The sequence below is a fragment of the Myotis myotis genome, unplaced genomic scaffold (assembly GCF_014108235.1).
Source record: "Myotis myotis isolate mMyoMyo1 unplaced genomic scaffold, mMyoMyo1.p scaffold_m19_p_5, whole genome shotgun sequence".
NCBI classification, from domain to species: Eukaryota; Metazoa; Chordata; class Mammalia; order Chiroptera; family Vespertilionidae; genus Myotis; species Myotis myotis.
In genome coordinates this window covers 39,183,575-39,198,010 of record NW_023416357.1, presented here as the reverse complement: position 1 = coordinate 39,198,010, position 14,436 = coordinate 39,183,575, and the positions used below count along the sequence as shown (strand labels likewise).

Below are 14,436 nucleotides of genomic sequence, written 5' to 3'. Positions count from 1 at the left end.
CCATAATACTTTTAACAATAAAGATAAATTTTTAAAATTAAATTTTTTTAAATCAAGGGTGACTGAGCTTCAGAAAAGAATGAAGGATAAATCCATATGTAGATGCACAAACCACTTGCCTTCACGAGATTTAACTCATAAATCTCTATCAGGGAATGGGCGGGGAGCTCTGAAGGGTTCCAGCTTCCCTGTAACATGACACCATTCTGCTTTAATATTAAAGCTCTACAACCTTATTACATGTTAATAGGTGTGTCGTAAGGATTAAAAAAGTAATTTATATGACAGCATCCTATGGGGCTGGCGTCAAGCTCTTGCTCACCCAGCTCCTGCTGGCTTTGAATACAAATACTGCAAGAGCAAATCACACACACCTTGTTTTCTGACAAGCTGTAGAGAAGAAATTGGCCTCGCAATTGTCATTTCCTATTTTAGCCCCAATAGAAGAGCTCTCACACTCCTCTCTTTGGGCAGTGTCAAGGCCCCTCCCTCGTGGTGCGCCTTGGGTAAGATGTGCTGTGCTGAAGGAAGGACCTCAGTTAAATGCTCACGTGATGGGACTCCACTGTAGCATCACCAGGGCTGCACTTAGGCTAAAGCTCCCAGAGGAACACAGCGATGCTGAATCTATTTCTCACATGCTCGGGCTTAGAAAGAGGGCCGATCCACCTCGGAACATCAGTCCCACCTTACCTGATCTATCGCCATACAGTTAGCATAGACTTCATCGCCACCGTTCAGCATGTCAGAAAGCCCACCGGCAGCGTGGAACGTGGGGGGCTGCTTGGATTTTCTGAGGACATCACAGGAGCGATCTAGAGAAGCGAAAACAGGAGAAGTAAAGTGGAGGAATTTATTTTACAGTCAACCTTTGCCTTCTTAATTCAACTATAAGAAAAAACAATCAAGATTATATTTTTAAAGATGGCACTTTGCTACCTCCACTTATTCAGAACTACCTGCAAGTATGTTATTTTCTACATCCAAACCTTCTCAGTATCTAAAACCATCCTAAAGAATGCATCGTTCTAGATAAGTATGTGCCCATTTCAAGCACTAGTTTTCTAATCATGAGAGATTTTCATAAAGTCAATGAGACTTTTGCTTTCAATTTCTAACAGATTAAACTAAAATTCACTTTATGAATCACTTGGAAGCATCAGTGATTGCACTGTGACCCTCAGGTACCACTGAGGTGTTCAGGCTCCAGACCCTTTACTGAAGGACCCGCGATAGCATGCAGCCTCGCAGTTCTGGCTCTGGACTCCCTGTTGAATATGCATACTCTCTCAGACACAGCTTTGCTTCCATTTCAGTTACAGAAGTGTTTTTGCTTGCTTCTATGTCCTCAGATTTGTTCCAAATAGATGAGGTTGCTCAAAGAGGTTTCCCAGAGAGTTGAGGTGTTACTGTATTTGTAGGGAACAAAAGTTGAAGGCAATAAACCATAGAGAAGCCAGAATGCGTCATTTCTTGTGTCTTTGGCTAAATTGCCTAATCTCCAGATACCTTTATAGGGCTTCCTCATCTGTAAAGTGGATTATTATTATTCTTCCTCATTGTATAGTTATGAGGATTAAATTAGTTCAGACATGTAAAGCACTTAACACATGCCTACGTACTTAGTAAGTGCTCGATAAACATTGTCACTATCATTAGACTTTGTTAGTAGTGGTTTTAACCATGTTCAATGTGAGGTACAAGGCCATTAGTGAGGTACAAGGCCATAATACTAATCATGGTGTGTTATAATAAATTATCAATAGCTGTACATTAATTTAATAGGATAGATTCAAAGTTATATCCATAGCAAATGACGTCCTCACTGACATTCCATTGTTTTTTTGCATGAATACAGAAGGAATCATGTTGCCTGTATTCCGTCAGAAATGGCACTTATTCCATGTCATAGTATATGACATGTCTTGCCTATGTCATAGCATAAAACCCAAGTAAACCCATGGAACTGAATCAGAAAATTTTTTAAAATATTAATAACTGTTGGGCTGATGTACTAGGAATAAAAAAAATCTATTCTTTCATAGAAGGTCCCAGATGAAATTACAGAAGTTATAAAGAGATATGGATTGTATGAGCCAAGTGGCCTTGGCTTCAGATTCTCCACCTAAATCTCTCTCTTCCCCACAGAACACCCAACTGAGATTTTTATTAAGCTCCTTGAGGAAATATACAAATGGAAATGTAAAACATTATCTCCTCATATCTATCATGTCTTCTCTTATCAATTTATTTAAATAGCTAGCAATATAACACACAAAGCCCACAAACACTTCACAAGAATAACCTTTATGATCAATTACTATACATTTTTATTCTAATTACACAAAATAAAAGCATGTTCCAAAGGTTATAAATCAAGAACCTGACAAAACCCTTTCACTGTGTTCTGAGGTAAGAAAATACTTGCTCATTTGTCATTTTACAGCATGTTAGAAAAACAATCATAAATAACTCAACATGGTCCTCTGAAGGGTCATTAATCCAGCTTAACTGCTCTCGTGTCCTAAGTTCACGGACTGTAACACACCTGGCATGTCTGCCATCACACTTGAGAGGCTGGTTATGCCCCTTTTAACCGTTTCCATCACTGCCAAATCAAAACTTCATTGATTATTAGACTAAGGAACTAGCAAGATATTTAATAAAACATCTGCAAGTAATTGACAGATTTAATTTTAAAACAGAGAACCAAATGAAATATTACCCCAAATGGTCTGGTGTCAGTGTATGCACTGCCCACTCATCCAACAGCCATGTTCGGAACTACCAAAATAGTCAGCTCTGTGCTCACAACCGACCCTCACTTCAAGGATGAGCAGGACCAGGAACCACTTCTATTTTCACACACACAGGTAAGAGTCATTTGGATTCAACTTTTCTTCCACAAACAAATCTACCTGGCTCTGTGTGGCAGGTCAGAATCTATAATAATAAGAGCGTAATATGCTAATTAGACCAGGCATCCACCCGGATGAAGGGATGAAGCCAGGGCTGCAAGGGAAGCCCGGGTTCTGGGTGCCTGCCAGTGGCCAGAGGGAAGCCCAGGTCCCGGGTACCAGAGGGAAGCCAGTGCCGGCAGCCGGGGGATGGAAGGCCTACTCTTGCATGAATTTCATGCATTGGGCCTCTAGTCTATAAGGAAATCATACCCAGGCAGTAAAAATAAACTCAAAGGTGGAAGAGTTACTTTGGTTACTTTGACCAAGTTGGAATCTAATTTTGTTTTCTGCATGATTTATTTAATCAATGTTTTGGAAAATGATGTGATTTATTTACAAGACAGGCCCATAACCTCTTATCTGTAATTCTGAAATCCAAAAATCTCTGAAAAATCAAAACTTTTTCCCCCTAAGTTTGGTTTAAAAACAAATGTGGTGGCAAAATCTAACCTGAATCCACACGAGGTCATGTAAAGTCTCTATTTACCCCACTTCGGTGTGAACGGTCATACCTCCTGCTGCAGAATTATTATTGTGCTTGATGATAGCATTGCCCCAGTGTTCCCAATGGGACTCACAGCATACATACTATACACACTATACCAAAAAACATGAACATTCCTAATCAAAAACAAGTCTGGTCCCAAGAGTTTCAAAGAAGAAACTGTGGATCTCCACAAAATCAACCATAGCAGGTATTAGACCAAGATTTTATCCTTGCTCTACCAAGTTCACAATTTTCCATATCTACATCTCATCCTGTATTTTTCTATGCCCTACAACTTGTCTTTAGATTAACTCTCCTGTTACTCTTTAAATAAAACCAATTTTCCAAGAAATTCCTGGCCTTACTATAAATGGGAACTGTGCAAGATATTTAATAAAACATCTGCAAATAATTGACATTTAATTTTAAACCATAGAACCAAGTGAAATATTACCCCAAATGGTCTGGTGCCAGTGTATAATAATAAAATAATAAAAACAAAACAATGAAACTGCATTGTGACTAAACATCTGAGCATCTACAGTGCCTGCTTTTTGTCATAAGGGAGATTCTGCAGGATCAGCAGTGTTAAAGATGCAGTGGCAACAAACCCACTTTCTCCTTGAATGAGCAGGAAGGTCAAAAAAACGTGAAAAAGAAATATCTCCCTTACAATGTGATTCACTGTCATCTAATGTTAGGTTAAGATACCATCTCCAAGTCTGATGGAGCCCAGAAGAATTTACCTTACACTTTGGGAAATCTGCCAGGATAGTGGCATCATCCTGTCCATTAGGTAAGGATTGCACTGAGTCTTGTGGGGGCTTAAGGGAAGGGGGCGCATGACTATATAACAGTAAGGAGGGGAAATCTGTCTCCTCTCTAGATCTGTCGCCCACAACCTGCCATGTAGATTTGCTGAGTTACTCATTGCAACTATTTATAAAATTGTCCCAGAAGACCTTTGCATTGTAACTGTCTGGGGCAGCCGTGGCTCATGCTTGTCAAAGGACACCAACGGGTAATAGGATCTAGAAGTGAACAGACACTGACAAATCAGAAGATGACAGGCTTATAAGACCTCTACTCTTTTATTAACTGCAGCATAATCACTGCAAATAATAGGCTTCCAGCCAGCAGAATAAGATTTATTGTGAAAAAAGTATTTAAAGGTACTTTCAAATAAACATCAGCTACCTATATTAAAGTGGCTCATTACTGCACTATTTCGGCCCATTACAAAGAAAAAGCTACAATGGTTTTGTTTTCTTAAGAAACCTGATCTTTGTAAGATTTTCAAGAGATATGATTTTATTGCTTCCATATGTAACCACTTTAGTAGCAAATTAAATGAAAAATTATTGCCAAAAAAAGTCCTTCAGGTTCTTTTTCAATGAGCCTATAGATGTAATTTGCAGTAAGAATCGGCTCTCTATCTTGAATTAATGCTATTTTTTTCCTGGTGGTGAGGAACACCCGATACAATATATAAATGATATATTACTGACTCATGCACCTGAAATCTTATTCTATTAACCAATGTCACCCCAATAAGTTCAATAAAAATAAAAAATAATTAATGAATGAATGATATTTTGTAAACATTTAACTCAACTCCCATCCACATAGCTGCAACTTTTAAATTGGTGAAGAGCAATGCACTGCAGTAGTTAAGGGCATGGGCCCTGGCCTGCCCAGATTCAACCCCAGCTCAATCACCTATTAGCTGTGTGACCTTGGGCAAATTATTTAACCTTTCTGTACCTCCATTTCCTATTTGTAAAATAGCAATGATAATGTCTATTTATTATCATTGTCATAAGGATTAAATGATTTATACTTTAAATGATTAGAACATAATCTGACACAAAGGAAGCACTAGGCAAATGCTTGCTATTACCATATAAGAAAATGAGGTTGTGTAGTTTTAACACTTTATGTAATTTTAATGCTTTAAAAAATTATTTTAACCATGGTTATAACTTTACATGTTTAGAACGAACCCAAGACAACTGGAATTCACAGAATATTCCATTTGCTACACAAAGAGCTAAAATAATGTTGTAAATGGCTTAGATCGTGTTAAGAAAAGTTCATCCTGAACATGGTAACTGATAAACAAAGTCAAGCTACCCAGTCAGAGTTACCTTGCAACGACTCAAGGGTGAGAGCTCATGAAACAGGAGAGAGTCCAATAGCAGGACAAACAAAATATAAAGTCAAACCATCAGAGACAGCATTTCTCAAGAATAAAGGGAGGATTTCAGAAACTGCCGTGTTCTAACATGACGAAGTGGACTTGGGCCAGGTTCTCGCTGCAAAGCGCCTAGAGGGTAAACAGTAACTCTGAGGGGATCCCCAGCTCGCCCCTCTCCCCGCTATTCTCAGGGCTTTGTAACGTGATCTGTGAAACTGTACCAGGACTCCCTGCAACAGCGTTTTCATCAGCGCTGGCTGGCTGTACAGAGGCTCCAGGGAGGTGACAACTGAAAGTAGGTATGTTTCACCCACAGAATGAAGGGTAACTGGTGCTAGTGAGCGGGGAGAGAGAGAGAGAGGCAGCTCCGGGCGCCTCCCTTTTCTCTGACATTTACAACTACCCCAAATCTGGCAGGAAACAGTTAAGGGCACAGACCAGCCTACGGCCTCTGCCACCTGATTTATAATGAAATCAAACTCTCCCTCAAGAAGCTAAAAGCCTTGTAGCTAAGGGAAAATGTGGCCTACTTGCGTGGTTATGTAAGAGACCCACACCCAGACATAAACAAACCCGGCTAAGGCAGCTTCTGCAAACCTGCTGCTGACCTGGTTTGGCCCACTCTGGGTGCCAAGCTCTTGCCTGTGAAACTCAAGAGAGGGCCTCTCAGTCCAGGTATCTCTTAACAATGGCTGGGCGGTTAGTTTCATTCATTCATTCTTTCATTCATTCATTCAGTTTTGCTTTAAACCTAGAAGTTTATGAACACAGCAGGATTTAGTCTTACCCACCACAAAATAGGTAAGACTTTTTCTTTTTTGACTAAGTCTTTATTGTTTTTTTATTTATTTCCTAATTTTTTTCAGTTGCAATTTACATTCAGTATTATTGTGTATTAGTTTCAGGTGTACAGCACAGTGGTTAGATAATCATATACTTTACAAAGTATTCCCCCTGATATTACCAGTACCCACCTGATACCATACATCGTTATTACAATATTGACTATATTCCCTGTGCTGTACTTTACATCTGCATGGCTATTTTGTAACTACCAATCTGTACTTCATCCCTTCACCTTTTTCACCCAGTCCCGCAACTCCCTTCCCCTCTGGCACCATCAGTCTGTTCTCTGTATCTTTGAGTCTGTTTCTGTTTTGTTTGTTCATTTATATTGTTCTTTGGATTCTACCTGCAAGTGAAATCTTATGGTATTTGTGAGTAAGACTTATTTTAGAGTTCGGTTCCCAGCACTCTACATCACAGTCACCAGTGACCTTGCTATCACAGAATGCAGTGGTCCGGTCTCGCCTGGTGTGACCTACAGCAGCATTTGATACACTTGATTGCTCCCTTTCCCCCCTTTGCCTGCGGGACACCACTCTCTGTCTTCCTGGCCTTTCCTTCTCAGTCTTCTTCATCTTCTAGATTTGGGCAGATAGCTCTCTAGGGCCAATCCTCTTTTTCTCTTTCTCTCTCCACTCATCCCGTGGCTCATCTAACAACATGGGATCATACAACATTACAGAATGACTCTTCATCTCCAACCCAGACCTGTCCCCTGAATTATAACAATCTCCTCAAAATCTCCACTGAGTGGTCCCGCAGCCACATCAAGTATGACAGATGCAAAACAGAACTCTTCACTTTCCCTCCTACACTGACTTGTTCCTCCCAGTAAATGCCAGCTCTATCCTTCCTTAAGTTGTCTTGACTGATCTTTCACAATCAAATAGATCCAGAATCTGACCTTTTCTGATCATCTCCACTGACAACCCCAACGCATGCCACCACCATCTCTTGCCTAGAATATTGCAAGACTACTCTCTCCTAATGGTCTCCCGGCTTCTACTCTTCTGCCCTCCATGGCCTATTCACCACAATGTAGACAAGGCAATTCTGTTACAAAGGAAATCAAATCATAGCATGCCTCTAAAAGTCTCCAATGGCTTCCCATCTCATTCAGAGTAAAAGCCAAATTTTACCACAACCTACAGCACCTTACTCAAATGGTTCTGGGACTAATTCCTGTGTGGGGGTGGGGGGGGGTGGGGAGGGGAGGAGCCCACAAATCTAAGCAATTGTTGGACACCAGATAGGTGTTGCCAATTACAAGTCCATGTTCTTACTTGTGCTTCTGAATGGCTACAGACTGGAGGTTCCCATAACCCCCTCTTGGACTTCAAGATGCCAATCACAGTCCAGGTTGCTATCTGTACTTCTGACCAACTATATAAATCAGAGGTTCCCACAACCTCCTCCTTGGGTTCGATTAACTTGCTAGAGGAGCTCACAGACCTCAGAGAAACAGTTTATTATGCGAAGATATACTACTATATAACTCAGAACTGCCAGGCAGAAGAGACGAGTAGGGCAAGGTATGTGGGAAGGGGCACATAGTTTCTGTGCTCTGAGCACACCAAACTCCCAGTACCTCCATGTGTTCATCAATCAGAAGCTCCCTGAATCCTATCAGCTTGGTTTTCTAATGGAGTTTTATGACATAGGCATGATTGGTTAAATTTTTGCCCCCTGGAGACTGAACTCAATCTTCAGCCCTTATCCCTTCTCTGGGGGGTTATGGGGTGGGACAGAAAGTTCCAATCCTCTAAACCTAAGGTTGGTTTTCCTGGCAACTAACCCCCATCCTTAGGTCCAAAAGGCACCTCATTAACATAACAAAAGACATCTTTATCACGCTCATCACTTAGGACAGTGGTTCAGGAGCCACATGCGGCTCTTTGGCCCCTTGAGTGTGGCTCTTCCACAAAATACCACGTGCAGGCGCGCACATACAGTGCGACTGAAACTTCATGGCCCATGCACAGAAGTCGGTTTTTGGCCTGGGCAAGTCTATTTTGAAGAAGTGGCGTTAGAAGAAGTGGGGGGTGTCGGCGGCCGTGGGACATGCAGCGCGGGGGAGGTACATTGTTCTGAGGTACATTCACTAAGGTCGCCCCCTTCCAACTCTCCCATCCACACTCATCTATCTGAAACAAGTATACAAGACCAGTGTGGATGGGAGAGTTGGAAGGGGGCGACCTCAGCGAACGTACCTCAATCAGACTGAAGATGTTTTTAGCAAAGGCCAGTTTAGGAGTACCCTAATTAAGTTAATAACAATGTACCTACCTATATAGTTTAAGTTTAAAAAATTGGGCTCTCAAAAGAAATTCAATCGTTGTACTGTTGATATTTGGCTCTGTTAACTAATAAGTTTGCCGACCACTGACTTAGGACATTTCAAGGGTTTTAGGAGCTCTGTGCCAGAAATGGGGACAAAGACAAAATACGTATTTCTCATTATAAATTACAATATCACACTAAACACACCCTCATCCAACCTCTCTGAAGCTGCCGATTACTCTAGCCACTCTGGCCTTGCTGTTCTATGTCTCAGGCCATTTGCACTTGCTGTTCTCGCTTCCAGGATTGCTCTTCTCCTTTATACCCAGATGTCTTCCTTCTTCACTTTCTTTAGCGCTCTACTCAAATGTTATCTTATCAAAGAGTCTCTGCCCGACCATTATATATATATATATATATATATATATATATATATATATATATATGTATATATATATATATATATATATATATATATATCCCCTAAGCCCTGCTTTATTTTCCCTTATAACATATATCATCACCTTGTACATTGTATCTATCGTATATTATTTGTTCCCTTCCATTAGAATGTAAGCTCCATGAGAACAGTGACTTACAATGCTTCGTTCACTGTATCCCCCCTAGGGCCATGTCACGTAGTAGATACTCAACATATATTTTCTGAAGGAGTTAATTCTTTCTCATTAAGAAAAGAATCTCCTCCCATTTGACCCAGTGATCCCACTTCTAGGAATATATCCCAAGAAACTAAAAACACCAATCAGAAAGGATATATGCACCCCTATGTTCATAGCAGCACAATTCACCATAGCTAAGATCTAGAAACAGCCTAAGTGCCCATCAGCAGATGAGTGGATTAAAAAACTGTGGTGCATCTACACAATGGAATACTACGCTGTGGTAAAAAAGAAGGCATTCTTACCATTTGCAACAGCATGAATGGAAGTGGAGAGTATTATGCTAAGGAAATAAGCCATTCAGAAAAAGATAAATATCACATGATATTACTCATTTATGGAATATAATGAACGACATAAACTGATGAACAAAAACAGATCCAGAGACAGAGAAGTATTGATCAGACTGTCAAACCTCAGAGGGAAGGTAGGGGAGGGTGGGGGTAAGTGGGAGAGATCAACCAAAGGTCTTGCATGCATGCATATAAGCCTAACCAATGGACACAGACACCAGTGGGGTGAGGGCATGAGTGGGGGAGGGGGGCAATGGGGGGATAAGGACATATATGTAATAATTTAATCAATAATTTTTAAAAAGAGCAGCAACATTTGCCACAAAAAATTAAAGTAAATAAAATAAAAAGAAAAGAATCCCCTTGTGCCAGGTACAATTACCTCTGGTCTGGTAAAATTTCCTCAAATTCTGGGGGTAGTCTTGTGGATTGCCCAGCGATTCTTGTTTTACCCCAGGATGCCATGGGAGTGTCAATTTCTTATTTCTTTCATCCATTCATCCATTCATTCTTTTTATCAACATGTACTGAGTATCTACTAACTGCCAGGTACCGTGCTACCTGTTGGGCCCTGGCTAGGGCCCTCAGCCTCCATCAATGACTCTTTAAAATCTCCTCAAAACACAGTCATTATGGACTATTCCTCAGCAGATCCCCTCAGAAGTCCCTACACAGCCATGAGGCTGTCTTCTTCCTCAGAGTTCTTCCTGCCTGCCTGTTACCTCTGTGTTTTGTCCTGCATCTTCTACTCTGCCCCTCCTGGTAGTACAAGTAACTTCTTAGATGGAGTCCAAGCTAGAAACACATTCTCCCATTGTGCAGAACACCACAGATGCTGAGCACTTCCTATGGCACCATCGCAATGCCTTCTGGTAGCAGCCCAAGAATGTACTCTTTAATCTCTTTAAAATATCAGTGAGGCTACTCTTTTACTAAAGGAATAATAGGATGATCAGGTAGGTTTGCAAAGTAAAGGTACTGGGAAGATGATAGAGAGAGAGAGAGAGAGAGAGAGAGAGAGAGATTGAGATTAAAAGGGAGAGGGTATTTTTTTTATTGTCTAAAGTTTTACATATGTCAAAAAAAAACCGTTTGATTTTTACCACTAAAAAAAAGGGGGAGAGAGGGAAGAAACAAAATATTAAGTACTCCAAGAGTAAGCATCTATTGAACACCTGCTCCATGCTGGGTAATTATCCTGGGTAATCCTACTCTTACAGCTCAGATGAATCCAGCACTCACTATGAACCAGATACTGCCTGATTTACATACACTAACTCATTTGATCTCCAAAACAACCCTGTGTAGCTATACTATTTACTATTTCTGTTTTGCGGAACTGTGGTGCTATTTAAGTAACTTCTCAAGGTCACACAACTAGTAACTGGCAGCTCTAGGTACGCACTCTGCTAGGTAGTTCAAAGTATTTTATTTAATAATTGGGGTTACTCAGTATCCTATTTTGAGCCAAAGAAAATGGTATGTGAGCAATGTCTGGTATTTTCCCACTGGGAAGTTTCATTAATGTGTTATAGTTTGACTTGTGCCTAAGTGTGTTTGTTCACTTCCTGGGCCGCCAGAGATTTCCTGCCGGAATATGACGGTGCAAATCTTGCTGAGAAAACATTCATAGAATGGTAAGTGCGTGATTTCATTTTATTTAACCACACAATATACAAAACAATCAAGAGAAAGGACTGGAAAGTTAAACCAAGATGTTAACTGCTATCTCTAGATGATGGATCACAGGTGGTTTTTACTTTCAACTCTTCACTCTCTGTAACTTCTAGATTCCCAACAATAACCATTTTTACATCTAAAATAAGAGGAAAAAAACAAGTCATGTGTTTAAAATGTGTCTCCTATGTAAAAGAACAGCTGCAGCATTCCATGCAAAATAGGTTATCGGTAAATCCACCATATCAGATAAGATATATGTAAATGTATTCGCTGGAAATGTTCTACCCAAGAGTACATAGTATTATTTTTACCCATTTGCCAACCCTGCTCCTCATAACCACATTGTGTGTTATCACGTTCATTTTGTAGACAGGAAAGCTGAAGCCCAAGCAGAGGGATTAACCTGCCCACGCCGTTAGGTGATAGGACCAGAATGCAAACAGCACTGACAGACACCCTCTCTCGCAACAGCACACCCTCTCCAAATCCCACGAGTCAAAGGAAACTGCCATATTCTGCAGGTCACAGAGTGTCCTCTTTACCAATGGTCTGAGTGTGCCCCAGAAGAAAGAAAAAACCCACCCTCACAGGTGAGAGGAAACATTTTCAGGGATAAAGTGCCATTTATCCCTGCCTATTCTTCTGGAAGGCTCTCTTAGGATTTTCCTGATATTAGTCATGGCCTGGAAAATCTCTAGGCCTCCCTACTCTGAGTTAGAGTTGAGGTTACAGAGAGGATCCTTCCAAATTCCAAAACCATCCTAGCCCAGGAATTTCCTGTGGGTCACGTATGAGCTAAAGTTACTCTGAGGATGTTAGTCCACAACGCGATGAATCTGGGAGAACCCAGGGAGCCTTTGTCTACCAAGCTAGATAGTCTCTAACATCAATCCAATGTGCAATTCAGCCTCAGACCTTACCTCACCCTCCTGGGATCCTGTAAAAGGAAGAGTGCACCTGGGATGAGGTCCGGCTGGTCTCCTGGTAACAGCCATCACAGCCAAGGACAGAGTGAAGGGACCCCAGGTGCTGGGATGAGAGCTTCCTCCAGCCCTCTCGCTTGGAACAGCAGTTTAACCCCATTCTCCATAGCAAGTTACAACGTGGTACTCTAAAATCCGATTCTAAAGGAAGTCCTATTCTGCTGTTTCCAAACACCTAATCATCAAAATTATTGAAAAAGGAAACAAGCCTCTCCCCTTAAAATGCATGGAGAAGAAAAAGAGGTGGGCAGTGGGAAGAAAGGAAGGGAGGAAGAAAATACAGTCCTCAAATAACGATGGTTTTCTCCCAAATCCTTCCACATTCTCCTTCCTAATTATAGTAGCACAAAGCAGCCTTCAAGAGGACATATGTTTATGTTTGGAAGAGAAGGATCTTAAATAAGCAAATAACAACCTTTGCCTGCCCTTGCTTCCCCCCAAACTATCAAGATGTTCAGTCATGTGCGGGGTGTAGACTTTGGCGTGATTACGTTTAATCAGCAATTCCTTTCCTTCTGGATGCAGTTCTCTAAGGCCAAACGCAAAGTAATCTAGAGAAAGGGAAAATGAGCAAATGGAGGGTAAGAAAACTAACCCATAGGTACAAACACAGGACAGAAGTAAAAGACCCCAAATAAAGTGGCAGGACTCTGACAAGACCACTTCAGGTGACATTAGACAAAACAAAACCAAAAACAAACAAACTGCATGTCCTCATTACAGGAAATCCTACAAATAATTCAAATTCTGCATAATCTTATGAAAAGACTTAGGCACATACACATGATCTTGTCCACTTGAAAAGTCAGAAGCCCTCCAATTCTCCAGCACCTATCTCTAGAAATGTATGTGTTTTTAATTCCCCTTAATATCCTAAACAGAACTGAGTTCTACTACAGACAAGAAATCATGCTAGCACAATAAAGAACTCTCCATTGAAATGTAAGTTATCTCACTTGTTTTCTTTTTAATTGAGTTATAAATGACAGAGCATATTAGTTTCAGGTACACAAGATAATGATTTAATATTTGTATATATTGCAAAATGATCACAAGAAGTCTAGCTAACATCTGTCACTATACATAGTTACATTTTTTTCCTGTGTTGAGAACTTTTAAGATCTATTCTCTTAGCCACTTTCAAATAACTATCACTTACTTTTTGTGTCCTCAACAAGAACATTTTGAATGAATGAATGAATGAATGAATGAATGAATAATTTCATTATTTCATTCGAATAATGAAAGCCAAGGAATGCAGGCATTCTCTAAATTGTTCTGGGTTTCTCCTGGTTGGAAACTACTTGGTCCCTAAATCTTGTTCCATTCTCCTGAGCAACTCTGGGCACCTCAAAGTAGGTCAGTATGAATGAGAGCTGGATAAGAGACTCATTACAATTCATAATCAGACTTTTCCACTGGTAGGGATAATGAGATCAAAGGAATAAGACAGGCGGTTCCCCTGCCTGTGGGGAACAGTAAGAGATAGGCCAGGGGCTACTCTCAGGGTGGGTGGGCTTTTCTCGCTTCCATTTGGGGCTCCTCCAAAGGAGAACGCCTTGCAGGCTGCCCCACACCAGCATGAGGGCAACCACTGCCAAGCACACTTGGTAGCAGAGCAAGGTCAGGCAGCAAGGTCAGCCAGGGCCAGCTTTCCTGGGCTGCTCATAGCTGCTTAAGTGGTGAGAATGGGTCCCTAAGACCCCTCAGGCCTCTGAGAGGAGGAAGAAGTGGCTGAGTCAGGTACTTGCCGCCTACACAAGGCCCACTGGTGCCAAGGAAGGATCCTTGAAAAGATGTTTATAGGGAAGCACCTGAGCCAATGGCCAGGGGCAGTGATTCTAAGATTTCTGTAGTGAAGAAAAACCATCGGGTTCTGACCAACACCAAGGAGAGGATACAGCTGCAGGACCTTGGTCACAGGCGCCGGAAGACCCAGTAATACAGCAGTCGTGGCTGAGGGAACAGCCCAGGCCAGCAGATCTGCAGCAGAGACCAGGAGGACCCAGAGAGCATCTGAAGACGTGTTA

The 14,436-nt window shown here is 41.2% G+C and overlaps 1 protein-coding gene across 4 annotated transcripts in view; it reads right to left on the bottom strand.

Annotated features, from left to right (window-relative positions):
• Positions 1-14,436, bottom strand: part of ARHGEF28 (Rho guanine nucleotide exchange factor 28) — a 263,498-nt gene that overhangs the window by 93,272 nt on the left and 155,790 nt on the right. For all 4 annotated transcript variants that reach the window (XM_036310652.1, XM_036310651.1, XM_036310653.1 and 1 more), the window contains one exon: positions 694-815. In XM_036310652.1, coding sequence (XP_036166545.1) covers positions 694-815 — 122 coding nt within the window. The remainder of the gene's footprint in view (positions 1-693; positions 816-14,436) is intronic.